Source organism: Neovison vison, chromosome 5 (assembly GCF_020171115.1).
Source record: "Neovison vison isolate M4711 chromosome 5, ASM_NN_V1, whole genome shotgun sequence".
Taxonomy (NCBI): Eukaryota; Metazoa; Chordata; class Mammalia; order Carnivora; family Mustelidae; genus Neogale; species Neogale vison.
In genome coordinates, this window is record NC_058095.1 from 7430062 (window position 1) to 7458021 (window position 27960).

A 27960-nucleotide genomic window follows, 5' to 3' on the forward strand; every position below is an offset into this window, starting at 1 on the left:
AGGATGGAAGGTCAGAGTGAAAGCGACACAAATCCACGCCCCCAAGCTGTGGGAGAAGAGAAACCCTCTTCCGGGTTTCTTTTTAATTCTTCCAGATTTATTGAGGTACCGTCAACCCAGAACATGGTGGAGTGTAAGGTGGACAGATGCTGATCTACACAGTGCAACAGAATCACCGCGTGGTGTTGGCTAACCCCTCTGTCCCATCGCAAAATCACCGTTTCTTTGCAGTGGCGAGAATATTTAAGATCTATTTTCTGAGCAACGTTTAAGTATATGATACAGTCTTTTTAGCTACAATCACCGTGCTCCTCTTCAGATCCCCAGAACTTACTAATCTTATCACTGGACGTTTGTGCCCTCAACCACTGACTCCCAGTCTCCCCCACCCACCCGCCCTTGGTAACTACCACTCTCCACTCTGGCTAAGTTCAGCTTTTTTAGATTCCATATGAGTGAGATCGTACAGTACTTGTCTTTCTCCGTCTGACTCTATCTCACTTAGCATCGTGCCCTCAGGGTCCATCCATGTTGTGGGAAATGGCAGGATCTCCTCCTCCTCCTGGCTAAATGCTCTGCCGCTGTATACATATACCAGATCTTCCTGGTCCACTCCTCCGTGGACGGAGGCTTGGGGTGCTTCCGTGTCTTGGCTGCTGTGGCTAATACTGCAGTGAACATGGCGGTGCAGGTGTCCCTTCAAGATCCTATTTTCATTTCCTTTGGATGGACAGATACCCAGAAGTGGGACAGCTGGACCATTCGGTAGTTCTGCCTTTCATTTTTTGTGGGAGCGCCATCCTGTTTTCCACGGTGGCAACACCAGTTTGCATCTCCACCCCCAGTGCCCAAGGATTCCTTTTCTCCACGTCCTCACCAACACCTGTTACCTCTTGTCTTTTCGATGATGGCCGTTGGGACAGGTGGGAGGTGGTATCTCATTGTGGTTTTCATGTGCGTTTCCCTGATGTTGAGGGACACCGAGCATCTTTTCACGTACCTATTGGTCATCTGTGGGTCTTCGTGGGAAAAATGCCGATGCAGATCTTCTGCCCATTTTGAATTGGGTTGTTTTTCTTTTTTTTGCTCTGGGGTTGTATGTGTTCTTTATGTGTTTTGCATATTATCCCCTTATCAGACTTGGGGCTTGCAGATGTTCTCCCCCATTCAGCGTGTGGGCTTTCCATTTTGTGGAGTGTTTCTTTTGTTGGGCAGGAGGTTTTCAGTTTGCTAAGGTCCCACTTAACTTACTTTTGCTTTTCTTGCTTGTGCTTTTGTTGTCATATCCAGAAATCACTGCCCGGTCCAATGTCAAAGAGCCTTTCCCCATGTTTTCTTCTAGGAGTTTTATGGTTTAGGGTCCTACAATTAAATCTAATCCATTTTGAGTTTATTTTGTGAGTGGTGTAAGATGGGGGTCCAGTTTCATTCTTCTGCACGTGGCTGTCCAGTTTTCCCCACACCATGAATTGGAGAGACTACCCTTTCCCCACTGAGAAGAATTACTATTGTTAAATTGTCAGTGTTACCCAGTGGCATCTTTCCTGAATTAGAAAAAAAAAAAAAATCCTAAAATGTGTACAGAGCCACAAAAGACCTTGAGTAGCCAAGGCAATCCTGAGAACAGAGCTGGAGGCATCCCATTTCCTGATTTCACACTATCCTCGAAAGCCGTAGTAATCAAAACAGCATGATCCTGGCATAAAAATAGACACTTAGACCAATGGAACAGAATAGAGAGCCCAGAAATAAACACTCACATATATCATCAACTGATATTTTTACAAAGGAACCAAGAATGTACTTGGCTCTTGAAAAGACTCTCTTAGGTGTGTTTGTACGCGGACATCTGGCTTAAATCGATCACTTGGTTCTGCCACAGTTCCAGTGGGCTGGAGTCTTTGTGACTCTCACGAGGGGGATGCCACGAGGGTCGTGACACCCTAACAGGAAAGCGAGGGGGGCAGGTAACAGCCTGGCAGGGAGGATTTATTCCCTCACTGTTTGTTGAACACCTACTATGTGCCCGGCTGTGTGTAGACCTTGAGGGCTGCTGGGAGCAAAGTGGCCGCGGCCCCAGCCCTTCAGAACTACAAAATCCCGACGACACAAAGCCTCCAAGTGTCGGGGAAACCACCCTCCACTTTCTACGGATCTTCAAGCTTCACTTCAAGCCCTGATTCATCTTCCTGATGAATCTTCACACTAATAGCCCCGAGTCACGAAGAAAAAGGTTAAATCACCCTCGCTCGCAGGCTTTACAAAGACATGGGAGTGCGCAGTACGTTTTGGAAAGCTATCCGTCAGAAAGAAAAAACATAAAAATAAACTGAAAGGGAGAGACATCCATCAGAAATAATTAATTTCTGGTTTTAATGGGCGCGTGTCAGTTGGGCGAACGGCACACCGCAGTGGAACACTGCGTCCCCCAGCAGTGCCAGAGAAAGACATGCGGTGACGCTCGCTTCTGGAAATGGGGGATGGGCCCCCCCCCACCACGTGCGTCCCCAGCCCCACCTGGCCTGCCCTGCCCACAGCTTGGAGCTCAGCTGGGCAGAAAAGGAAGCCTCATCACACAGCACCACCAGCCTGCAAGTGTTGAACACTCCTGCTTCTGAAATACCGGAGGACTCAAGACCTCATCAGCCCCCACAGCAGCTTCTCTGACATCCGCGAAACTGAGGCCCATGTCCCTGAGCTGCACAGACACAAACACATCTGGGGCTTTGTGGTGTTTTTTGAAACGATTCCATACATGGTGTCCTTGAGCCTCAACTAGTTTTAGGAAGCAGGCAAGTGGAGGTTTATTATACTTCTTTAAAAGATAAAGGAGCAAGCTCAGAGAGGTAAAGTGACTTGCCCAAAAGCACACAGCAACTGTGCAGAGTCATCCAGGAACCGAGCAGCCTCCCCTTATCCCGTTAAACTCCTGTATTTGCCCTCGAGACTAAGAGTGGAAAGACCACCCACTCTTGATATTTTCCTATCCAGGGTCTCCCTCCCCGAGGAGCCCCCCACAGCCCCCCCGCAGAATGTCATCGCCAGCGGCCGGACCAATCAGTCCATCATGATCCAGTGGCAGCCGCCTCCCGAGAGCCACCAGAATGGCCTTCTCAAGGGCTACGTCATCAGGTAGGTGTCCCCTCTTCCCTGGGGAAAGGAGGGACAGCCCCCACCCCGGGGGAGGGTTTGGAGTGGATGGGAAAACAGCCAAGTCACGACAGGTCCTTCTCCATCTCACAGGGACCACCACGCGACAAGAAATGACTTTGCCCTTGTAGGAAGGACTCGGGTTAGATCTGTAGAGGAACTTCCAGAAGGCAGGGTCTTGGAAAACTAATGGGAGTGCTTGAGAGAGGAGGTACAGTGTAATGTCCTCAAGGCTGTGTGGATAGGCAGGTCAGCCACACGTCAGGGCTTCACAGGAAAGGCACAGGGAGACAGGTAACTCCAACGGGCCAACCACCCCGGAAACCAAGAATACTCCATCTGAAGCCACCATACTGAACCAAGGGCTGGTCAAACGGTAGACCTCCTTTGGTGGTCCTTATCGCAAAATGAAGCCCAGTTATGGAAACTTTTATGTCTACACTTGACCAAGGGTATTTCACTGATAACCTCTAACTGAGTTATTAAGTGCTACTAATTGGAGGTCGTAAATTCAAATTAGCATAAAGTTGAAGTTCCTGAGCATCCATCAGTATGCTGAATTCTGGCAGGCTGCAAAATGTGCATTTCTTTCCTGTATGTGTGCGCTCTCCAGCTCCAGCATGTCCCAGATCTGGAGGGCATTATGGTTGACTTGACCACTCCACGATCCGTTAATTTTATTGTGGGTTTTCGGTGAACCCTAATGGCGAGTGGTGCTCAAAGGGTGTTCCCTAGACCAACAACGGCCTCAATTTGACTGCAAACTCTCAAGTCCTATACCTGATCATGGAAAACTTAGAAGTGGGCCCAGCAACCTGGATTTCTGCAAGCCCTCTGGGTATTTCTGATGCATGATAAGCCACTGAGGACCATTGTTACAGGGTCTTGTAACACATCAAAATAAGCTGGAGCCTCTAATTTTCCAATAACATTTGGGTTGTGGTTCTCCGATGATCTAACCATCCCCCCAGATTTTGTCCATACAGACCCACTTCTGTATTATCATGTGTTCTTTTTCCAGTAGAAATTGGTAGAGTAGGTAGCTCAAGTTTGTTCTCTCCACCTAAGTCAGTGACTGTCAAAAGAGGGAGGCACTCCTTTGGAGGGACAAAGAAAGTGAGCCCAGCCTTTGGACCTGGCTCTCCATCGATGACCCCTCCTAGGTGAGACCAGTGTGCTCTGCCCAGAAACTCTTAGCTTCCATGGTTAGCTAATCTCTCCAGTGTCCAAACCCATCAAATAGTACAGACACGTCCTCTGGACCTGTGCTGTACAGGGAGATAGCCGTTGGTCTCCTGTGATTATTTAATTTAAATACAACCCACGTTCCCGGCTATACCAACCACATTTCAAGGGCTCAGCAGCCACGCCCAAGAGCGGCTGCCATGTTGGACGGCCATGTTGGACGGCCATATTGGACGGCATATGGAACATTCGCACCATCACACGTGGTTTCCTGGGCATGTGCCCATCAGGCTGTCTCCAGCCCGCCACCCCCTGCCTTCCTCCCTCCCCTTAGGTACTGCCTGGCCGGGCTGCCCGTCGGGTACCAGTTTAAGAACATCACAGACGCTGACGTCAACAATCTGCTGCTGGAGGACCTCATCATCTGGACCAACTACGAGATCGAGGTGGCCGCCTACAACAGTGCCGGTCTGGGTGTCTACAGCAGCAAAGTCGCCGAGTGGACACTGCAGGGAGGTGGGTGGGGATCGTGACCGTGGAGGAGCTGGTGCTTTCTCTCTCCCTCCCTGGCCCGTGCCTATCAGTCCTGGACCTGTCCAGTCCCGCCTCGGCCACGGCACCGGTTACCCCCAGTCCTGAGCTGTGGCCCGCTGTGCCTGGCTACACCGTAGGGCGGGAGGGTGCCAAGGGGCAGGGGAGTTGTGGGGGAGCATGAGGAAGGCAGAGGCTTCGGGAGTACGGGGACCTTCTTCAGGGTCCACGTCACCTGGATCATGAAACAGCTGGCTTCGAGGGTTGTGCAGAACGACCTTCCCCAAGCACGTTCCCATCCATCACTTCTGTTTGTCTGTAGCCCATGAGTGGGCCAGGCGCGTGTACTGACACCCAGACTGATCGAGAGAAAGAGGGTACCTCGAGTCCACGCAAAGGGGGAGAGGGCAGGGCAGAGCAGACCCCTGCCTTTGTTATTCCTCTGCTTAATGCCCAAGACTGACTCTACCCCCTCTACCATCCCCCGCCCTGTCCCTCTGCTCTCCTCAGTCCCCACCGTCCCTCCTGGCAACGTGCACGCGGAAGCCACCAACTCCACAACCATCCGCTTCACCTGGAATGCCCCCAGCCCCCAGTTCATCAACGGCATCAACCAGGGCTACAAGGTGCGTGAGGCCTCCCCGCGGCCCCCGGAGGAAGGCTGGGGATTCTCTGAGCTCTGAGGGAGGCCGCAGGCCAAATAGCGGGGAGGAGGGGAGGGACCCCCTGTGCTTCTGAAATCATTGGTTCAAGCCAAGCAGACGACACGTGATCAAGGTAAAGGGCATGCGGCCCCTTCCAGGCTGTGAGGGGGCCAGGATACTGCCCAGCCTGTGACCCCGTGCGGAGGAGCTTTCTCGGGAAGACTGGGCTATAAGCAAACCACATTTGTCTCAGGCTTAGGAACACCTGGGCATAGCCGCGGCCCCAGAAAAATCCAGAATCTGCTTCTTCCTGCCAAGCCTTCCTAGACCCACACGTGTCCTTGGGCTGCACTTGACCCCGCTGAGAGTGTGGTTAAGGACACAGGACTGGGACTGTGACAGATGTGTGCTAGAATCCAGGCTCTGGCTCTGCCTCTCGCCGGCTCCCTAGACACGTCCTACAATCTGTCTGAGCCCTGCTCCTTCATGTTTGTCGAGTCTTCCTATAAGCTCCGTTCTAGATGCAGGAAAACCAGAATAACGTCCCCTCCCCTCATGCGTGCATGAGGACGATACTCAGGCCTACTCCTTAGGGGCGCATGAGGACTGAATGAGACAATATCCGTAACTCACTGGGCTCAGTGACACGCACAGAAGTACCTTGCAGAGACACGTTTGCCCGAGCCAGGGGCCCTAACCAGGTGCCACCGTCCAGGCGGCTCCAACAACAAAAATTTTTGTCTTCCCACTTACGGAGGCTGGAAGTCTGAGATCCAGGTCTGGGCAGGGCTGATTCCCTCCGAGGCCACTGTCCTTGGTGCATAGGTGCCACCTTCTCCCGGTGTCCACGTGTGGTCCCTCCTCTGTGTGCATCCCAGCCTCTTCTTGAAAGGACACTGCTCACACTGGACTGCGACCCCCTTACTGACCTCATCTTAACTTCACTGCCTCTTTAAAGACCCTCTGTCCGAATATAGTCCCCTCCTGAGGCCCTGGGGGTTAGGACTTCAACATGTGAGTTTGGGGAGTTGGGGGGACGCAGGTCAGCGTGTGACAACGAACTTAGCAGTAATGGTAGCAGGTGCCATTCAATCCTGGTATTGGTAACATGGGCGGGGGGTCCTGTGGCAGCTGTGAATCTGCTGTCATTATAACCGCACAAGTCAGGACGTCTCAGCCCTCCCCTCCAAGATCCCGGACCTTGCTCCCATGCCCCGGTCTCTGCTCCCACCCTGCAGGGAGTACCCTGCCAGCCCCCTGTAAAAGAACAGAAGACCGATCACCTAATGCACCGTGTGCAGCTTGGGGCAGGTGGGAGGAGGCAGCCGGCCCCCTCCAGATGTGGGAGGGGTGTGCCATGGGAAGCAGGCCATGAAGGAGAAACCCTGCGGCCTCTGGCTTGGAGCCCAGGGATCCAGGGACTCATGATGACCGCCGACACTTCCAGAAGGTTCCTGCACTCACTCTGCTCCAAAGCTGCATGTGCGGGACAGTCCAGATGATTTCTAGGACTCGCAGCCTTAGCCGTTATTCCTGAGAGAAAAGGGTGGCTTGGGCAGAAAGGATGGAGTGTAAATCACCCCCAGAATTTTCTGCTGGTGTTGCAAATAAAGGAGGGACGGTCTAGAGCCGGGTACGGGCCTGCTACGGCCCTCTTGCTCCGGGGAAGACAGGGTGCCAGGGCCGCGCAGGGCTGTCCTGGGGCAGGGGACTGCTGCTGAACACTGGCTGACTGGCTGGCCGGCCCGAAAGCCTCCTAATTGGGACTCTGGGGGGAGGCAGGGGAGGGAAGGGGAGGCTCGAACAGCGCTGAGAAGCAGAGGAGCTGAGCTGGGAACAATTAGCTTCTTGCTGCCAATTCTAAGTTTTCTTTCACAAACTGGGGGTGGGGAGGATGGGGCCAGGCTGCAGACTTCTAAGGCAGGTGGCTCCTGGTGGGCCATATAGCCAGGACTGTCAGGGCCATGACCCGGACAGAGCAGGAGGAAGCTGCGGAAGCCCGCGTGATTTCCAGGTCTGCCTCGTGCCCCGCACCCATGGCTTGTCCTTAAAAACATCCGTGGGCATGAACAGCCCAGGGATTTTGTGCGTAGGACAGCTTGGCCTGCCTTGCATTCTTCTCTCAGAAGAAGGAAGTCTTCTCCTCACCCCATTTCACAGAGGAGGAAACTGAGGCACGAGAGGCAAGTAACTTGTTCAAAGCCAGAGCAACTGCAAGGCTCCGATTCAAATTTCAGCGCCTATATCTCTTGCTTTAAAAAGAAAATGTGTCGGGACCCCTGGGGCGGGGGGCTCAGTCAGGGAAGCATCTGACTCTTGATTTCGGCTCAGGTCGTGATCTCAGGTCGTGGGATCAGCAGGGAGCCTGCTTAAAGGATTCTCTCTCTGCCTCTCCTCTGTCCCTCCCCTTGCTCACTCACATGCTCTCTCTCTTTTTCTAAATAAATAGGCAGATGAAAATTTTTTTAAAGGTGTCCTACGATTTAACTATAATAACTATGCCTTATTTTTTTTTTATTTTTTTATTTTTTCTAAATACAAATGGATTCAAGCAGGGATTTTGTTTCTTGCTGCCCCGGCCTTCAGCATCACAGGGAGAAAACGGCAGGGCGTGGCCTTTTGCATTCCTCCAATGTGAATGGACTCCCCCCCTCCCAACCTTGGAATTTTTAAAAATGTTCAGACATTTCCCAAAGAAGAGGGAAAACAGTAATAACTTTAGAAGACCCTAACGCGTCCCAGCTTTAACAATTCCCAGCTCGTGGCCAAATGTGTTCTGTCTGTTCCCGACCCTCCGACTCTGCCCTGGAATATTGTTGAGCAAATCCCAGGCCCCTGTATCATTTCATCCATAAACAGTTCTGCCAAGAAGTATCATAAAGCCTCTGTTTCAGACACAACCACAGTACCCACACTGTCATCATCGTGCCTAAAAATATCACCGGTCCCCTTGATGTCATCGGATATGCCATTGGGCCTGGTTTCTTCAACTAGTGGCTGTATTTGCTTCAGGATCCCAATGAGGTCCTCACGATGGCAACTGGTTCAGTGTTCTTTTGGGTCTTGGCTGATCTAAGAGTCTCTCTGTCTCTCTCTCTCCTTTCTCACTCTCTTTTTCTTGTAATTTATCTAGTCAAGAAACGTAATCATTTGCCCTATAGAATTTTCCACAGCCTGGATTTTGCCAGTTGCCTCTCTGTGGGGTCATTTAACACAGGCCTGTGAATGCTATGTTCGCAGCAAATTGGAACTTAAAACTAGAGGTTTGATCAAATTCAGGTTTAGTGATTTCGTGGTCCCACCCCCCCCAAAATATTGTTTCTTAAATGGTGCTGTGCCCTTAACATCAGAAGGCCTAAGGTCTGGCTATCTCTCTTACTATCGCGTGGTGACCACCGACCACCCTGTGTGACCTGTTATTTCAGTAGGGCTGCAAAAGGGGGACGGTCAAATATTATAATTTCTCCTTGATGTATTAGCAGAAACAGTTTCCAGTAAAAAGAAATTTCCCCCTTACCAACTCTTTGCTTACCTGAAGATTCCGTTCATCTAGGAAAATCCTGGTCAAAACTCTGTCCTTCTCCATCGCCTACCAATTTTCAGAGTCAGGAATGCCATTCCTTAGCATCTTCTAAAGTGACAGGTGAATTTGGATGGGGGAGAGGAGGACAATTTTTTGTTTAATTGTTGGTAAATTATTATGTACTCAAGCATTGTTAACTCATCTTGTAGGTTTCATTATTCGTGTTGATGCCAGATGGGCCCATCGTTGGCCTCTTTGGTTGCTGAATCCTTTTAACAGGGCCCCAGTAGGCTGATAGGATGGTTCAAGCTGTCTCCAGTTCCTGCCCCGTGTGTCCCTGGGATCAGCCGTGACTTCAGGCAGTCTTGCTCTTTTCGGTGGGAAATGATAGATACCACAGCCTAGGCCCTGAAGGCTCTCCTTAACACCAGCTAACACCAGAGGCCATTTCTAGGCTCTGTTAATGGACAGCTCGGAAATGCTTCTCCTCCTCCTCCTTTTTAGATAAGACACATACAGATACTTCAATTCAATTTCAGGACTATAAGCTCTTTAATCATCTTATAGGTCTTTGTCTCTCTTTCCTCCATACCGAAAATCCAGTTCCTACAACACCAACGTAATTACCTGCCTACTTTATCCCCAAAACACCCACAACCGTCTCCGAACAGTCATCCCACCATGCTGAGGACCAAAGATCGTGGCAGGTGATTTGCAGCGCTTTCTGTTCCTGAGGCGTATCCCGCTGGGGACGTCCTTCCCCTGCCAGGGCTACAAAGTCTCCAGAAATAGTTTCTCTCTGTGTAAGTTTGCTACAGTTCAATACAGCGCTGGGTCGATTTGTTTCATTTTGGTTTCGATTTTTAGGGATTGATTTTTTAATTTAATTTTCTTCTATAATTATGGAACATAGTTACGCGGTTCCAAAGTTAGATATACAAAGTACGTTCGGAGAAAATCAGCCTGAATTCTCCTTTCCCTCCCCCATAGGTTTGATTTCTTTTTGTTTGGTTGGTTTGGTTTTTCCTTTCATTTCTTGAACATAAGCAAATGCAAACATGTATAAATGTTACTTCGATAACATTCTTCGATAAAGGACACTCTACATTTTCTCCGTCTTGCTTCTTTATTTGCATTATATCCCGGGGATTGCACCTTAGGAATATAGAGATTCTGGTTTCCTTGTCAACATCTGTGTTGGACTCCATGGCATGGCTTTCCACGTTTGGTTTCCACGTTACGTTTCCAGTTTGGTCAGGCAGCTCCCCAGCAGTGACATTTGGGTTGTTTCCAGACTTTTACTATAATGAACATCTCTGCAGTGGATATCTTTGTGCATCTATCTTTTCATATTCTTCACATTTCGCTTTGGAATAGATTCATAGAAAGGAGATTGCTGGATCAATGGATAAATGTATATATAATTTCCCTGCTACTGCCAAATCCTTCCATGAATTTTAAAAATTCTTTTAATTTAATTTTTTAAACAGGAAACGTATTTACATGATTCAAAAGCCAACGAAAGTAAAAAGATAAATGTGTAGCAGGAATCCTCCATTGCACTTTAGTTCCTCATCTGCCTGTCCCACCCACCCAACCCCAAAACTCTCCTCACTCCTGGTAACCACTGTTGTTAATTTCCTGCCTGTCCTTCCAGAATGTTCCAGAACTCTCCCCACTCCTGGTAACCACTGTTGTTAATATCCTGCCTATCCTTCCAGAATATTCCGGAACTCTCCTTACTCCTGGTATCCACTGTTGTTAATATCCTGCCTATCCTTCCAGAATATTCCGGAACTCTCCTTACTCCTGGTAACCACTGTTGTTAATATCCTGCCTATCCTTCCAGAATGTTCCGGAACTCTCCTTACTCCTGGTATCCACTGTTGTTAATATCCTGCCTATCCTTCCAGAATATTCCGGAACTCTCCTTACTCCTGGTAACCACTGTTGTTAATATCCTGCCTATCCTTCCAGAATGTCACATGCAAAGAGACAGAGATGGGGGAAAGACAAAAGGAGAAGGAAGGAGAGAATTTCCTCTACTTTTTCCTTTCCTCCAGCAGCTAGCAGGCTGCATATACCCCCCTACCCTCTCATCCCCATAACACATCGCCTCCATCAGAAACAAAAGCCACATCACTTCATCTCTCCTCCCAGCAGCCAGCAAGGCAGCTCTCACCGTCCCCGATAATAGCCTGAGGCTCAGAGAGGCTGGGTGACTTTCCCAGAGTCACACAGTAAGGAACAGAGCTGGGTTCTGTTCTTCTTCCTCTCCTGTGCTTTCCAAAGCAGAGGCCCAGGATCCTCGATCTGGTGCTGTTCCCCAAGCCCATGGGCACCCACACCCCCCAGCCATGCTCACAATGGCCCAGTCTGCCTCGACTCCGAGGATAATGGCCCAATAGAGTAAATGAACATGGAACCTAAGTGACAAGATCAGAGATGCAGACAGCAAAGAGGAACTCCGACGCTCACCTGGGAGCCGTGTGTACCTCGGGAGGCAGAGGCCTTCATCCGGGATCTGCAGGGCGGGAGGGAGGCCCACAGATGTGAAGCCAGCCTCTGACAGCACCGTGTGCACCAGCCAGGCCTCAGTCTCTGTGGTCCTCAGTTCCCTTCCCGCAACAGCACAGGGCAGTGACGTCCATCCAGTCCCCACTGTGAGGATGCGGTGGGGCTGGCGGGCGACAGACTTACCCCAGTGCCTGACGCAGAGTATGAGCTCGTCCGACGGTAGCCCTGGGCTGCCCTGAGCCCCTCTCCTTTCAGGGAACAGGAGGTGCAGGAGGCAAGTCTGTAGTCTTCCTGGCCTGGGGGAGAGACCTCTTAACACTGGGCCTCCTCCTCTGCAGACACAGCTAGAGAATGACAAGGGGCTGACATCCCAGAGTAACTGTTTCAAGGCTGCCTCCATCCCTCTGCCATCTTGGGCTTCAGGCCTGGAGCCGTAAGACGAAGAAGTCGTCATTCAGGAAACCACACAACCCTGTGCATTTCTGGGGTCATTTTTGGAGCCAATTCCCAGTGATCGTATTTTAAGGCACCTGTAAAGATATTCTTTGTCCTTTATTCCTGTAATAATGGTAGTGATTATAATTGGCCTAAACCCAATAAAATAATATTTACCCAGATTTTGCACTTGCTGGGGAACAGACCACACAATTAATTCTATTGGCGTAATTAATTCAAATTTACATTAATTAAATTAAATTAAAACATTAAACTTGTTTCTTAATCTACTCCAAAGAAGTTCGGCAATTTAATTGCTCTGAAACAAGATAACCAAAATAAGGAGATATTTAACATACTTATTAAATGCCACTTAGTATTTCTGATTAGTATTTTTAGGGTCTAATTAGTGTCTAATTAACTTGCTATAGGCTATCTTTTCACAATACCAATTAAATTTCCAAACATCCTTTATAAACATGCAGCCACGAAAAAGGAGAGGCTGAAGCATTGTTATAGGGGCGAGTTAATCAGGAGACATCAGCCTGCTATTGTTTTATATCTATAAATACCCGTGCTTATTAAAACTCATCAACTGTTGCTTTTCACCATTAATTGCTAGTTAATCAACTTCAAATGAACGAGGAACTCTCTGAGACCAGCTGTCATTGTTGGAGACAGATGAAGGGCCCAGAAAGCAGGAGTGTGAGGGCACAGATCAAGAAGAGAAGGAAGGGGAGGCGAGAAGCGGGTGCGTCCCAGGTGGGGGACGTGTGCGGCACGGAAGTCAGGCAGAAAAGCCGCGCTGTCCCCAGACTAGGCTTTCCTCGCCGACACCCCACCTCCAGGTCGGGTCTCGGACTGAAAGTCCAGCTTGGGACACGTTGAAAGCACTAGTGGAAATGGCAGCTCTGTAGGGAAACTCCGAGGGAAACCCTGTCTCGCCCAGACAGAGAAAGCTTTAGGGAACCCTAGGAAGCTGGGCTCTGTCCATCGGCCTGGACTACGGGAGAGCCCTCGGCCTCTTCTGGAACATTCTTGCTGCCCTGCCTGAGTTGCTGGTCTCTCCCCAGCTGATTGCTTGGGAGCCGGAGCAGGAAGAGGAGGTTACCATGGTGACTGCCCGGCCCAACTTCCAAGACAGCATCCACGTGGGTTTCGTGTCTGGCCTGAAGAAGTTCACCGAGTACTTCACCTCCGTTCTCTGCTTCACCACTCCCGGCGACGGGCCTCGGAGCACCCCCCAGCTGGTGCGCACCCATGAGGATGGTAGGCACCACCCCACCCCTGCCGTCCCTGCCGCCCTCCCCAGCCACTCCCCCTCCCCGAGAACCAGGCTGAGCACTCCAGGTACGGGCCGATCCCGGCCTTGTCTTCCATCCTGGGGTGCCCCTGGAGGACGCGGGCTGTCCTGCAGACAGTGGCCTCTCGCTAGCTCTAATGTGCATTGGTGGGGGGGTCCTTTTGGGGTACAGTGCCGGGTCCTGTGGGACACCTGAGCTTCAGTGAAATCCTGGACACGTCCCTGAAGGTCAGCTGGCAAGAGCCGGGAGAGAAGAATGGCATCCTCACAGGTAAGGGTTACAGGTGGGCGTCCTGAGCCCCAGGGGTGAGAGGACAGGGTCGTCCAGTCCATCCTGTTGTCCTGCTGACCGGTGTTCATCCAGAACCTCCCAGAAGGCCACTCTTTCTTAAAAAGTACTCAGGGGAGGTTCTCCGCCCCTCTGCTCTGTGGCACGTCCCCGAGCCTCCACCACAGGCCTCAAGCAGCTGCCATAAGTCTCACTCCGTCCTACGGTCCCCACCCAACAGGGTCATCCCACCCAAGGTATACCTGGGGCCCCAGAGACGAGGTTCCCAGCTCCCGTGACCCCACTGCTCCCAGCCCAAGCAGTGCGGAAAGGTCAAAGCCAGCATTTGGTCACACCAAGCTCACGCGCCCCCTGGGGGCACTCCCTAGGGTACCGGATATCCTGGGAGGAGTACAACCGAACCAACACCCGCGTGACCCACTACCTACCCAACGTGACCCTGGAGTACCGCGTCACGGGCCTCACCGCGCTCACCACCTACACCATCGAGGTGGCCGCCATGACCGCCAAGGGCCAGGGCCAGGTGTCTGCGTCAACCATCTCCTCTGGGGTGCCTCCAGGTGGGTGCCCGCTCACAGGGCAGGACTTCTGGCCTCTTGGGGTCCTCCTCCTGACCAAGAGGCTTCCCTTTTGCTCAGGAACACTGGCTTTCCTCCCCCAGAGCTCTGCCCTGCCTTGGGTCCATGGTGTCTTGTGCTCCCCCCAGAGCAGGCTTACAGCTCATGACCCCAGGTCTCTGGATGGAGGCTGGGTGGGGTTCCTGCTGCTTCCCCCTGTGGCTCTCAGAAAAGCGTAGCCCCCCAGAGGACACCTCCCCATCCCCGTCTCATCCAGTCCCATCCTACACCAGGTTCCGCGTGGAGCCATGCTCTCTCTGATTCAGGGGAAGAATTCTCACGGTCGCCCAGAAAGTCCAAGCGGGATCCCCTCCGGGGGAAGCGTTGGTTGGGAAAGGGGTAGCCTAAGGTGGGGATCATCTGAGAACCTGGTAGGAAGAACAAGCTGAACTCTAGTCTCAGCCCTGCTTCTGCTGAACTGTGCGATCTTGAGCAAGCCAAGTCGCCCCTCTGTGCCTCGGTTTCCCCATCTGTATCTGTGGAAGGTGGACTAGGTAACCACATCGTCCTGGCTGGGTCTGTAAGTCTATGCCTATGGGACCCAGCCAGAAGCCCTCAACCTGCCCCCCGACCCCGCTCCCGAGACGGCGGAGATCCCAGAGCTGATTCGGGCGACCGCACCTGATTGAAAACACCAACACATGATTGTGCCTAGAGCCAAGTGCTGTATCTGCATCAGTTCAGTTAGTCCTCACAGCAGCCCTGAGGTGGATGATAATACCATCGCCGTTCCACCGAGGAGGACGCGGAGGCTCAAAAAGGTTAGGTGACGAGCCCAAAGACACACAGCGTGGAAGCAGTGACGTTAGAGGCCAGCCCAAGACAGTCTGACTTCCAGAGTCTCTACTCTTTCTATTCATCCTGATTCCAAAGGTTCCTGGGCAGAAATTAGGGGCTGCCTCCTCCACCAGCCTCCTCCTGATCTTGCTCAGCCATTATTGGGTTTGGGAGGGCTGAGAGGGACCGTGCATATAGATGGAGAGAAGATTCTGTCGGGAAGCCCTTGCATGCCCAGCCCCCGTTCCCCGGCCCAGTCAGCCTCCCTGTGGCTCTGGGGGCCCTCCCAGCGCCCACCCTGCCTCGGGCGCCTGGTCAGGACACACAGAGCCGTGGATGCAGGAAGGAGACTGTCAGAGGACGGAAGCCTCGGCCCAGCTCCTTCCACCAGGCTTCTAGAAAAGGGTGACACACAGCCCCCGGTCCGGAGGCCTAGTCCATGTGGAAAGACCCTGTCCTCAGCGGATCTCCTTTCCCACCCTGTGTTGCAGAACTCCCCGGGGCCCCCACCAACCTGGGCATCTCCAACATCGGCCCCCGCTCCGTGACCTTGCAGTTCAAGCCGGGCTACGACGGGAAAACCTCCATCTCCCGCTGGCTGGTGGAGGCCCAGGTAAACCCTGATGCCAGGGGACCCGCAGCCCATGCAGTCTGCTCCCTTGGCCGCAGACTGGCGGCCTGCAGAAATACACCGCTGTGGCCCACACCCCCGTAAGTGGCCAGTCTCCGCGTTGGCTCCACCCGGGAGCTCATTAAATACCCAGATTCCCGGGTACCAACCCCAGGGATTCTGATGGGCTAGGTCTATGGCAGGACCCCGGGGTGGGTTTCTAGGAAGCATTGCAGCAGCTTCTGATGCAAGGTGGCCTGGGCTCATGCTTGAAGTCATGCTTCAGGGCCTGGAAAGGTGGTGACCCCATCTGGGGCCCACCGGGTGAGCCCCGGGATGGAATCAAGACCTTCCGTGGGCAGGACTTCACCTGCGAGAACCTGGGGCACAGAACATCTCAGCCGCACAAGCCGAGCAGGTCTGAGTGTCTCCCTTTTCCAGGTAGGCGTGGTCGGGGAGGGAGAGGAGTGGCTGCTGGTCCACCAGCTCCCCAACGAGCCGGACGCCCGCTCCATGGAGGTGCCCGAGCTCAACCCCTTCACCTACTACAGGTAACAGGGCCGGATGCGGGGGCTGCCCAGGCCCGGCCGGGCTTTGGCCCTGGGGTCCTGCCCTCATCACTCTGCTCGCTCCCTTCCCCCACCCCAGCTTCCGAATGCGCCAGGTGAACATCGTGGGCACCAGCCCCCCCAGCCAGCCTTCTAGAAAGATCCAGACCCTCCAGGCACCCCCTGACATGGCCCCCGCCAACGTGACCCTGCGCACAGCAAGTGAGACCAGCCTGTGGCTCCGCTGGATGGTGAGGCCCCCATGAGGGCAGTGGGGCTGGGATGGCTCCTTGGTCCTCGTCACCCTACCATGGTCATTGTCCCCGGGGGACCACATCAAAGAGGGGGGTCACCAGAGCACCCACAGCTCCCTTCGCTTTTCTTTACACCCAGCACCTTTAAGGTGCCTGATACCCAGTCTCGGCCAAAAGAATAAAAGCCTTTTGTGAGAAGGAGCTAGAAGACACTGTTCCGTGAGCAAAGCGTTTTACGTATTTCTTCCGTTTAATCCTCCCAGTCACCCTGCAAAGGGCACATCGAGACCCCAGTTTACAGCTAAGGAGACTGAGGGTCAGAGGAGTCTGGAACTCACCCATGGGCACACAGCTCCCAAGTGGTGGGCCTGGGGTTCAGGTGTAAGTGGTCCCCTACACCAAGTCCAAGAGCGAGGGGATCACGTCTGAGGTGGCAACACAGGTGCAGAAGACTACCCCCACGGGTCAGGGGTGCTGGCTGAGGGCCGTTACCCCAAGCGACCCTGCCCACCCTGAGGGCTTCCTCCTGGCAGGCGCAGTGCAGAGCGCTGTATTCGAAGTCCGGCCTGGAACCCTCTCCACCGGCTTGTCACAGCAGACTGATCCTGAGCTCCTGCTTCACAGATGGGGAAACTGAGGCAGAGAGCGGTCAGATCGCTGGCCCGAGTCCCACCCACCCCCACCAACGTCCTCCCCCACCCTCTACTTAATAGCAGGGCTCGTTTTCCCACCCTGGGGGGTCTGGCCTCCCAGAATCCGCAGTCTTAACCCTTGAGCACGCTGCCGCCCCCTCTTCCCGGGATCAGGAGAGAATGTGTCTCCCCGACGCCGACCCCCCCACGGACAGCATTGTCCCGACTGCTGCCCCACGCGGCAGTCATCCGAGAGGTGTGAGGCGCATACAGGAACTCTGAGACAAGCGAACGTGGGGGACAGCACCCCACAGCCTGGCTCCTGGCCTTAGTGCAAGGAAAAGCCTGCCTGACCCCACTTCGCCGACCGATCTGGCCACACACGATTTGGGCTTTGTGTCCGCATGAGCTCTCTTACCACTTGCACAAAACACAATTTGCAAAACACCAGGCTGTGGGATTGACTGGAAATCCCTTACACCCTTTCACTCGGGCGGACGCCTGGTAGAAGGAGCTCATGGCCCCATCAGCCCGGGACAAAGGGTAGTTCCTAATGCTGAGTCCCCTCCCAGGGGGCTGGTGCCGAGCACAGCTCAGCGGCCTCACGGCCCCGGACGTGTGCAGCCCGCATTACTGAGAGCCTACTAGGCTCTGCCCCCACTCTGGGCCGGCTCCCACCTTCCTCTGGCAGCTCACTTAAAGGTTTCCAAACACTGAAAGACTAGATGCCCTGTGGCGGAGGGGGGTGCTGGGGGAGAAGTAAAAAGGCAGTTGGTGCCCCGCGCAGGGCCCCAGGCACCTCCAGACCCGCCTAATCGTGCACGGCCTGTTACCTTTCCCTGGCAGGTAAGGAAGCGTGCGCTCTAGGCCCATCGATTTCTGTCTTAATGGTCTCTGGTCGGCTTCACTAAGTGTCTGCGGGAGCAGTGGCTGGCCAGAGGCAGCGAGTGAGCTGGGAGAGAGGCAGAGGCCGAGGAACCAGAGGAAGTGGGTCAGAATGTGGGGAGCCTGTGGGCCGTGGGCCCTTCAGAACCCCCAGGGAAGCAGTATGGCAGGGAGGTGAAGGCCAAGGGCCTTCGGAGGGAGTCCGAAGGCAGAGTCCTCCGCTCACACCTGCTCCCGATCACAGGTTCCCCCCACCCCCTCGCCACATGCACACACCCCCACCGCCTACCAACACTGCCCAGGTTCATCCAAATGACCTTGAGCCAGCAACCACAGCCCCAGTAGCCGAGGAAGGGAATCTGTCTGTCCTCTTGGCTGAAACTTCCTAGAAGGGGAGGCCGAACGTGGAGCAGGAGAGACTGGGGCCTGCTGCTGGAAGGGCTGCCGCCAGTGCCGGGTGTTCCCTCCGTGCCCGAGATGCTGTGCCCCACACTTGCTTCTCCACATGCGCGCGTGCGCCGGGAACAGGCATGTTAGAAGCAATTCAGTGAGTGTGTGTTGGCAGCCTACGCGAGGGAGTTAAGTGGTAAAGACAGCCAAGGCCACGCATGCTATGCTCCTCAGCCTGTTGGACAGACGGGCTTTGTGGGTCTCCTCCCCAGTCTGATGGCTCCAGCCAGCTCCTCAGTTTGCCCTGGACACAGTAAAGCGTAGATGCCGCCTCTCCTTGGAGCTTGGCACAGACAGGCAGGGAGACGGGAGCCGCCAGATCATAGACTCACACAATCTAAGCCCTCCTCGGGGAGAGCAACTCACATGGGCACGCACAGCTTGGACGGTGGGTGTGGTGATCCTGTAGGGCTCCCTGGAAGAGGGTGCATGAGCCAGATAGTTCCCCACACGGGGCGGGCCTGGCCTCACAGCCGCTGTACGATCCCGCCTTCCCGCAGCCTCTCCCAGAGATGGAATACAACGGGAACCCGGAGTCGGTGGGCTACAAGATCAAATACAGCCGGGCAGACGGCCACGGCAAGACGCTGAGCCACGTGGTCCAGGACCGCGTGGAGCGTGAGTACACCATTGAAGACCTGGAGGAGTGGACCGAGTATCGCGTCCAGGTCCAGGCCTTCAACGCCATCGGGAGCGGGCCCTGGAGCCAGACGGTGATGGGCAGGACCCGGGAGTCAGGTACTGCGGCCCTTGCCCTGGGTCCCACTAGCCTGTGGCAGGGATCGCCCCACCTTTGTCTCTGCCCTCACAGCCTTCCAAGGGCACGAAGGCTGGAGCCATTGTTCAGAATAAGCCCAGGCTCACTTTCCCATTCATGTCCAACATCCCGGTGGAGCACCTGACCTTTCCGCCGGTCCCAAAGTTGGGGGCCTGGGGGATTCCCACCCCTACGGGTTAGCCAGAGTCTAATCTTTCCCTGCGAACTGCCCATGCTTTCTGGGCCCTCCCCTTCAACTCTGACACCCAGCAGTGGCTGAAAGAACCGGAAGTGGGGAGGTCGGCTCAGCCCTCAGAACATTCTAGAACCAGAACCAGCCGCTCATGGGACCTTGGCAAGGGTCACCCACAGAACATGAGCCCCCAGCCTTCAGGCAGCCCTCACGCACCCACATGTGGTTCGCCGCTCTGAGGCTTTTTCCTGGCACCTTTTAAAGGACGTCCCTCCCCATCCCAGCCCCTCCCCCTCATCACTGCTGCGCAGACAGGAAGTAGGGGCTCATCCTCACGTTGATCCAGTAGAGGTTAATGGGGAGGCTTATCTGAAACCAGAAGCAGCATCTGTGATGTTCCAGAGTCACCAGGAATGACTGCAGGGTAATTTGCTACTTGGGGACCAGGTGTCACACCTCCTTTCCCTGGAGGGCCGGCTGGGTCCTGAGCTCCCTCTGTCTGCTCTGTCTCTCCCTCAGTTCCGTCCTCTGGCCCCACTAATGTATCTGCACTGGCCACCACCTCCAGCAGCATGCTAGTACGCTGGAACGAGATCCCGGAGGCCGACCGCAATGGGCTTGTGCTGGGCTACAAGGTGAGTCCCGGCTCCAAGGTCATGCGTTCGCATCCAAGCTGCCCTTTCCCGTGACCCCTGGGGCCCGAGTCTCCACCTTCTGAAGTGGATGCGCAGGGGATCCCAGCGTCTGTGTTCAGGTGGCACAGCAACCAAGGAATCTTCTGTAGGACTGCAGGCCTCCAAGGAGGCCCAGGTCCTTCCCACCCATCCCCGCCGCCCCCAGGAGGCCCTGCTGGCTGCCCCAGCCTCGCTCAGCCTGTGGGCCTGGTTCCTACCATCTTCTAGAACCGCTGTCAAAGCTGCGCCCAGCCGCAGGGTTCAGCCCTGGCCCACAGATTGGGAGACGTGGCTTGACGTCCCTGCTCTGCCAGTACTGGCTGTGTGACCTCGGGCCAGTCATGCCCCCTCTCTGAGCCTGTTTTTCCCAGCTAAATGGTCTCTAAGGAACCTTGCAGCTCCATGGCCCAGTACATCTTTGTGTCCCCTGCTCTCCCAGAGCCCAAGCTCCACCATATCCCATGCCTTCCTGGGGCCAAGCCTCTCCTAGGAGCCCGGGGCCCACCAGCTCTGTTCCCGCCTGCCTCGCTTGAGGTGTGAGACTTGGGGAGGGCGCTGGCAGGCAAGACCCAGACCGCAGGCCCTCACCCCTGCACTGCGCTCTGGCAGGTGATGTATAAGGAGAAGGACTCAGATTCCCAGCCCCGGTTCTGGCTGGTGGAAGGGAACTCCTCCCGCAGCGCCCAGCTCACGGGCTTGGGCAAGTACGTGCTCTACGAGGTCCAGGTGCTGGCCTTTACGCGCATCGGGGACGGCAGCCCCAGCCACCCCCCCATCCTGGAGCGGACGCTGGATGATGGTGAGTTTGAATCCCTGTGCACCTGGGGAGGCTGGGAGCTCCCCTTCCTCCTGCCTGCCTGGCCCTGCCCCTCTGGGCTCACACTTTGCCCCGAACCGAACCATGGCGTCAGGCTTCTCCTGTTGGGGGGCAGGTCACCTAAGGCCATCGCGAGGGGTTACACATTCCAGACTCTGCTTCCCTGAGGAAGAAATGGAAGGCAAGAACGGTTTGACTTTGGATTCAGTCTCTTGCTCTCTGGGACAAGTGCACAGAATAGAAACTTGGCACCTGTTTTAGTTTGAGTTTGCCTGGGGCAGGTTCACTTGGAACAAAGCTCTGTGCAAGGAAAAGGCTTGCTTTTTCCTGGGCACGAGTCTCCTGGTCTCATTTACAAAAGAGCGATGCCATTAGGGCTGCAGGCATTCATCCCCGCAACAGAACTTTCTGTCAAAGCCTCCTTGGCTCCCTCCCCTCCCCCCACACACATACCCTGACCACCCCCTACAAACACTGCTGGGGTCCAGACAAAAGCGCAAAAGGAAGCGCAAACACCATATGTCCACATATTCTAAAGTTGTAGGTCAAGCTAATGATCTGTTAAATTCAGTATGTTTGACTCTCCTGCCTTGACCTGGAAGGCCAGGTTCAAGTTTAGAAATCTCAGACTTCGGGGGATTCTCTGTTGGGATGAGTTTGCCCAGGAAGGATCGCCTGTGCCTTGTTCCTTTCCCCCCTCTCCCCGGCACATGGTACTTGGTCTCCATCCACCTGCCCCAAACAGCTGCCCCTCTCCCAGTCATCCATCGGTCCGGAGGTGCAAGTTGGGGGAACAGGCCCATGCAGACCCTCCTAAAGGAGTGTTTCGGGCTCAGAGTGAGCCCCCCACCCATCCCACCCTATGGGTGGAAGGAAGTCAGACTGGCGCCTTCTGTATTAGAGACCAAGGGCAAGGCCCCCTTGCCCAGTCCTGAGGTCAACCCAGCATGTACATATATGTGCACAGACATGGACCCTGAGCCGCAGGAAGCTGGAGCCTTTACCCTTCTACTTCCTGCCAAATAATGCCTCTTTTTGAGGGTAGAAACCTCACCGATAGCATCTCTGTGTCCCGTGTTGGATTGAGGTGTCAGGGACAGAGCAGCACTCCACAGAGGTCATCGAGCTGAGTGTGTCCTTCCCCCACGGCCCGCCCACCTGCTCTGCCGGAGCTGGACCCAAGGAGCGGGGGGAGGGGCTGAGCAGCAGCTGCCACCTGCTTCTCCTTTGTCCCTTCCAGTCCCGGGACCACCCATGGGCATCCTCTTCCCAGAGGTGAGGACCACATCCGTGCGACTGATCTGGCAGCCCCCCGCTGCCCCCAACGGCATCATCCTTGGTAAGCCTCTCCCCTCTCCAGTGCCCTGACTATGGGTTGAAGGAGGAGGCATAAGGTGTAAAGGAGGCCAGAGGCAGACTAGGCCTAGGAAGTGTCCACCTCTTCTCAAGAAGAATTTCGAGTCCTATTTCCCCCACTAGAAATTTCGCTGGGAGGGCATGGTCAAGGTTAAGGTTCCTTAAGGACCATTCATTAGCATTAGCTGTGTTTTCCTAAATATTCCCCAAAGCCCCTGACTGGCCATCTGGTAAACCTAGGCTGCAATTCCTAAGCGTGACCAGGTGAGGGCGCACTGGCCAACTCTGCAAAGCCAGTCCGACCCAAGGCACAGAGGGAAGCTGTCGGTCTGAAGCATCCTTTCCTATTCAAGGATCCTCCCCTAACACACACACACAGACACACACATGCACGCAGGCCCCCGGGGGAAGGCTCACGGGGTTGAGGGACTTTGACCTGCCTCCCAGCACAGCCCGTATCCTTCCTTCCCGCAGCCTACCAGGTCACCCACCGGCTCAACGCCACCACGGCCAACACGGCCACCGTGGAGGTGCTGGCACCCAGCGCCCGCCAGTACACGGCCACCGGCCTCAAGCCAGAGTCCGTCTACCTGTTCCGCATCACGGCCCAGACCCGCAAGGGCTGGGGAGAGGCCGCCGAGGCCTTGGTGGTGACCACCGAGAAGAGAGGTGACCGCTTCCTGGGGCTGGGGAGGCCTGGGGGGCAACCAGCGCAAAGCGGGGAGGAGGGAGCCCCAGCCAAGCCAGGTGCCCCTGCCCTGTGCTCGCGGGGACCTGGGGATCAGCCAGTTACGAGCCACATTGCCCTGCCCTGGAGTGGCAGGAGGGTTGCTGTCTCTGAGGTCGGGGTCAGCAAGCGCTTGGTGGACTCCAGAAGCCAGGCTGGGAGGCCCCGTCCCGAGGATCCCGCTCTGCCTCAGCTGCTGGGTTTCTGAAGGGGGGAGGGTTGGTGAGACCAGCTTTGGTTCCCTCTCCCCTCCACTCAAAGGCCAGAGGCCAGGCTCCCCTGAAGCGGGCTGAGACCCCGATTCCTGTGAACGTGGTTCGTTACACCGTGTTCCCAGGAAAAACCAGTAAGACAGCAGTTCTCGACTGGGAGTTGTCACAGCTAAGAGGGAGCTATGCCCGGCATCTGCAGGTTGGGGGGGGGGCACCCAGAATGCTGCCGACACCCTACAGAGCGCAGGACGACCCCGTAACACAGACCCGGCCTCCCCAAGTGCCCGAGTGCCGAGTCTGAGCCCCTGCAGCAGGGCCTGGGGTGGCGAGAAGGAGGCCGGGACGGGCAGGGCATCCGGCGGAGCCCCACCGAGGGAAGCGTGGGCTCCGTCCCACCCTGTCGGGGACCACACAGGCCCCGTCTTGGCACTGGGCAGGCGGGGCCAAAGGAGCTGGGTGTTTGGACCTCCTCCCTGCCAGCCCCAGGTTGGGCTGTCCTCAGGAGATCTGAATTCCCGGGCATCTCAGCCTCTAATGAGCTGAGGACAGGTCACGGACGAGGAGCCACGGAGCCATGGGTGCCGGCTGTCGGGACCGTGTGCACAGAAAGGGGCTAGGGCGGCGGGTATCAGGCACCTCCTTCTCTTCCCCTCACCCCCTTCCTGGCTGACCCCCCTGCTCCTGTCCCCCTCCACCACCTCACAGACCGCCCCCAGCCCCCCAGCAAGCCGGTGGTGCAGCAGGAGGACGTGAAGGCGCGCAGCGTGCTGCTGTCCTGGGAGCCGGGAAGTGACGGGCTGTCCCCCGTGCGCTACTACACGGTCCAGACCCGCGAGCTGCCCGGCGGCCGGTGGGCACTGCACTCGGCCTCCGTGAGCCACAACGCCTCCGCTTTCGTGGTGGACAGGTGAGGCCCCGGGCCGCCGGCAGCTTCCCTCCACCCCTCCCAGTGCAGACAGCACCAGAGGGGTTCCCGGGGTGCGGGGAGCACTGGAAGGGGGCGCCGGGAGGGTCTCCAGCATGCTCTTGGAGCCTGCCCACCCCCAGGTGTTTTCCCCAGCCCGCACCTCCCAGAACCCCGCCTCTGGCTCTGTCCTAACCTCCCCAACCCCGCCGCCCCTGCTCTCGGGAGCCCTGCGAGGGCTGCCTCTTCATTACCTATTTCTGGAGCCCGGAAGCCCCTCAGGGAGGGCCTCGCCATCCCTCCTCAGCCATCCCTGCAGCCGACAGCACCTCCCTGTCCGACTGCAACAGGGAAGTGGAGCCAGCTCCAAATTCTGGCTTCAATTTAATTCCTAGTGGCTCATAATTTTTTATATTCTGGCGGACGCGACCCAGAGTTTTGAGCAATTCTCTCCTCCTCACCCCTCCCACCCCCAGTAAATCAAAAAGGAAGACGTTGGCCCGGAGAGGAACAAGGCTTATAGAGATGAAGTGCTGGTGAACTCTCGAGAACCTTGACCCCTGCTAAGTTTACTAAATTCTAGAAAGGGATGGCGTTTCCCCGGGGAGGAGTTTGCTCACAGGGAGAGCAAGCCCAGCGGCTTGCCCCTGTGAGGTAGCAGACGTGGAGACAAGGCCACCTGGGGGCTGGAAGCGAGGCCACACGTGGGCTGGCGTGAGGCCCTGGGCCCTGTGTGCCCGATGGAACACTCCTAGCTTCTGAGCCTTGACGTTCCCATCTGTGTAACAGATCAGCGCCCTCTGCCCCCACCTTTCCCCGAGCAGGGACGATGGGGTGAGGCATTAGGGGGTACCTCTGTTCCTTGAAACTTCTCAACCCCACAGGCTCAAGCCGTTCACATCCTACAAGTTCCGCGTGAAGGCGACCAATGACATTGGGGACAGCGAGTTCAGCGAGGAGTCAGAGCCGCTGACCACTCTGCAGGCCGGTCAGTGACGCCCTCCACTCGGATCTCTTTCTCTTGGCCCACGGCGCTTCCGGGGCACTGGGCGTGCTCTCAGTCCAGCCTCTGGACTCCGCAGGTCACCCACAGGGGCCCCAAAGCAGCAAACCCTTGTCTCCACTTTTGTCCACTGCAGCCCCCCTGACTGGAGACCCCTCTTCGGAGGGGCGGGACCTCCAAAGGTGGGAGGGGTGGAGGGCCCAGTGGGCCCTGTGTCTGGCTCCCTGGGCAGAGTCCCAAGGAATTTGGGGCCAAGGGGGCCTTTGCCATGGTTCAGGCTCCCATGCCAATCCCAGCATCCTAATGTGTTCTGTCTCTGCTGTCCCCAAGCTCGTGACCAACCCAGAAAACCAGTGAAGGGGCATTGGGGGGCCTTAGCAGCGGCAGCACAGAGACCTGTGGCTCCAGGGACAAAGAGGAGGGGGCTCTGGGCTCTTGGATGTAGACTGGGGTCAGGGCTCCAGACCTCCTCCCTCCACACTTGCAGAGGAATCTCCTCCCTGTGGCCTCCCAGGGGGCCCAGGCCCCAGCCCCCGGAGCTCACGCGTCTGTCTCTCTCCCAGCGCCCGATGAAGCACCCACCATTGTGTCGGTGACGCCCCACACGACCACCTCCGTGCTGATCCGATGGCAGGTATGGCCCGGCAGCCAGCAGGCGGGCAGGGGCCCACGGCCCAGGAGGACTCAGGCACCCCCTGTGTGGGGACCAGCAAGGCTGGAGCATCACACACACACACACACACACACACACACACACAGCACTGCCTCTCCGTTCTGCTCCGCAGATAATCCTCTCGGGCAGGCCCTGTTCCAGTCCCCTCCTGCAGACCAGGACCCAGTCCTCAAGGAAGTGACACAAATGGGCCCGGTCGCATAGCTAGTAAGTGGCAGGGTCAGGCTTTGTGCCCTCAGAGCTGCCAGTCGTGGGACAGAGAAGTGCTTGGGGCTTTCAGGGCCCCCAAGTCCCCATGAATCCTGCCCACCGTCCGGGCGCAGAGAGAAGCCCCTTTCTCCACTCCTCCCCCCATTGCCTGGTCTTTGGTGGGCACTGTTTTGTTTTTTAAGATTTTATGTATTAGAGAGAGAGCATGAGCAGGGGGAGCAGCGGGCAGAGGGAGAAGCAGGCTCCCCGCTGAGCAGGGAGCCCAATGTGGCGCCCGATCCCCAGACCCTGGGATCATGACCAGAGCCCAAGGCAAACACTTCACCAGCTGAGCCGCCCACACGTCCCTGGGTGGGCATGTTGTCCTGCCACGGTCTGAGGAGGTCCACCAGATGCATGAGACCAGGCTGCTGCTGGTCTCCACCTGCGGACCCTCCCGTCTGCTCTCAGGTTCGGCCTCTAGACTCCGCAGGTTACCCACAGGGGCCCCAAAGCAGCAAACCCTTGTCTCCACTTTTGGGATCAGAGGGGCAGGCGTTTGTCCACTGCAGCCCCCCTGACTGGAGACCCCTTGAGAGGAAACCAGAAGGGGCCCGCAGCCCCTCCCCAGCCCGAGGCCTCACGGCAACAGGACACTGCGTCCGGTGGAAGTGACCTCATGCGGCCAGAAGCCAGGACCAGGCCGGCGGAGCCCTGGGCCATCCTGGCGAAGGGGCAGGGAGATGCCAGCAGGGAGGCAGTGAAGGAGCTAATACAAGACTGAACCCCTTCAGTGGGATTTTAAAAAGCGGTCTCTTAAAAAGTCGCTTCCACCTTCTCCTAAATCCTGTTCTCCCACTGGGCCATGGATGGGAGCAGAGAGCGAAGGAGACGATGATAAAAGGCAGGGCAAGGCCAGTGCCTCCAGCGATAGGGGGTGGCCTCGTAGGAACCCCAGGGGACACTGGCCAGGTGGGAGGTGGCAAGGTGGGTCACCAAGCCCAGGGAGGCTGGTGCTGTGTGCCCTTGGACAAACTCCTTACCCTCTCTGAGCCTCCCCTCCTGCTCCGGGAATGGGAATGGCACGGAGGGAGATTCCAGTTCTCCCTGCCTTGCAGGGACTATTGCAGACATGAAATCACCTCATTGGAAATGCTTCTTAAACTAAAAATGTTCAGCGTCCTTTTGATTTCTTTTCCCAGTGGCCACTCAGTCTCGGCCCTGTGGTCACAGGAGGCAGCATGGGGAGGGAGGGAGGGGGGCAGAGCGGAAGCGGGTGAACCTCAGTGTTTCCTGCCCCTTCTCATTCTCCGCTCCCTTCCCTGCAGCCCCCAGCGGAGGACAAGATCAACGGCATCCTCCTGGGCTTCCGGATCCGGTACCGGGAGCTGCTGTACGAGGGGCTGAGGGGCTTCACGCTGCGTGGCATCAACAACCCGGGGGCCAAGTGGGCCGAGCTTACCTGTGAGTGGCATCCGCATGGGTCAGGGGACAGCGGGGCTGTTATACTCCCCTCCCAGCCCAAAAGCTTTCAGCTTCCTGGAGCCACCCTGACCTGAAATCCGCTCCCCTTTCCTGAGTGTGCTTCTTCCCACCACCCCCATCCTGTTCAGCCACTGGGTGTTCACTGAGCACCTTCTGCATGCCGTCAGGCACTGGAGGCCCAGCAGTGAACAGGAGAGATGTCTGTCCTCTGCCCTCTTGGAGCTTACGGGCTCAAGGAGGAGGGGCGCTCCAGAAGCAAACTCACAATACATGTCCAGGACGGTTGGCATGGCGGCCTTGGAGGCCTTTTCCAGGGGAGCCAGTGCCAGGGAAGGCCTCCCAGAAGATGGCCTTGGCGCTGACCCTGTTGGATGATCCCAAGTCAACCCCCCGAAGCTAAGGGGAAAGCCCAGCAAAGGGTCTGCCATGGAAAGGGCCAGGAGCTAACCCTGCCCATCCTGACGACCTGCTGGTGGTTCTGTGCCGCAATCCTCGGATCTGGCCTGTGAGTCCCAGGGGCAGTCACAGCCCCGGGAATGACGTGCTTGCCCTTTGGGGCAGGAGAGCGATGGCCCGCCGTGGAGGACCAGAGGCAGGGGTGCGGTCGCTGAGAGAAGCAG

The 27960-nt window shown here is 56.0% G+C and overlaps 1 protein-coding gene across 1 annotated transcript in view; it reads left to right on the plus strand.

Annotated features, from left to right (window-relative positions):
• Window positions 1-27960, plus strand: part of SDK2 (sidekick cell adhesion molecule 2) — a 249032-nt gene that overhangs the window by 184988 nt on the left and 36084 nt on the right. Inside the window, exons 16-33 of the mRNA XM_044247508.1 lie at window positions 2992-3132; window positions 4670-4851; window positions 5377-5492; window positions 13059-13254; window positions 13461-13559; window positions 13946-14137; window positions 15463-15584; window positions 16023-16132; window positions 16230-16380; window positions 18851-19088; window positions 19820-19935; window positions 20584-20773; window positions 22032-22130; window positions 22622-22816; window positions 23792-23993; window positions 24875-24978; window positions 25557-25627; window positions 27184-27319. Coding sequence (XP_044103443.1) covers window positions 2992-3132; window positions 4670-4851; window positions 5377-5492; window positions 13059-13254; window positions 13461-13559; window positions 13946-14137; window positions 15463-15584; window positions 16023-16132; window positions 16230-16380; window positions 18851-19088; window positions 19820-19935; window positions 20584-20773; window positions 22032-22130; window positions 22622-22816; window positions 23792-23993; window positions 24875-24978; window positions 25557-25627; window positions 27184-27319 — 2660 coding nt within the window. The remainder of the gene's footprint in view (window positions 1-2991; window positions 3133-4669; window positions 4852-5376; window positions 5493-13058; window positions 13255-13460; window positions 13560-13945; window positions 14138-15462; window positions 15585-16022; window positions 16133-16229; window positions 16381-18850; window positions 19089-19819; window positions 19936-20583; window positions 20774-22031; window positions 22131-22621; window positions 22817-23791; window positions 23994-24874; window positions 24979-25556; window positions 25628-27183; window positions 27320-27960) is intronic.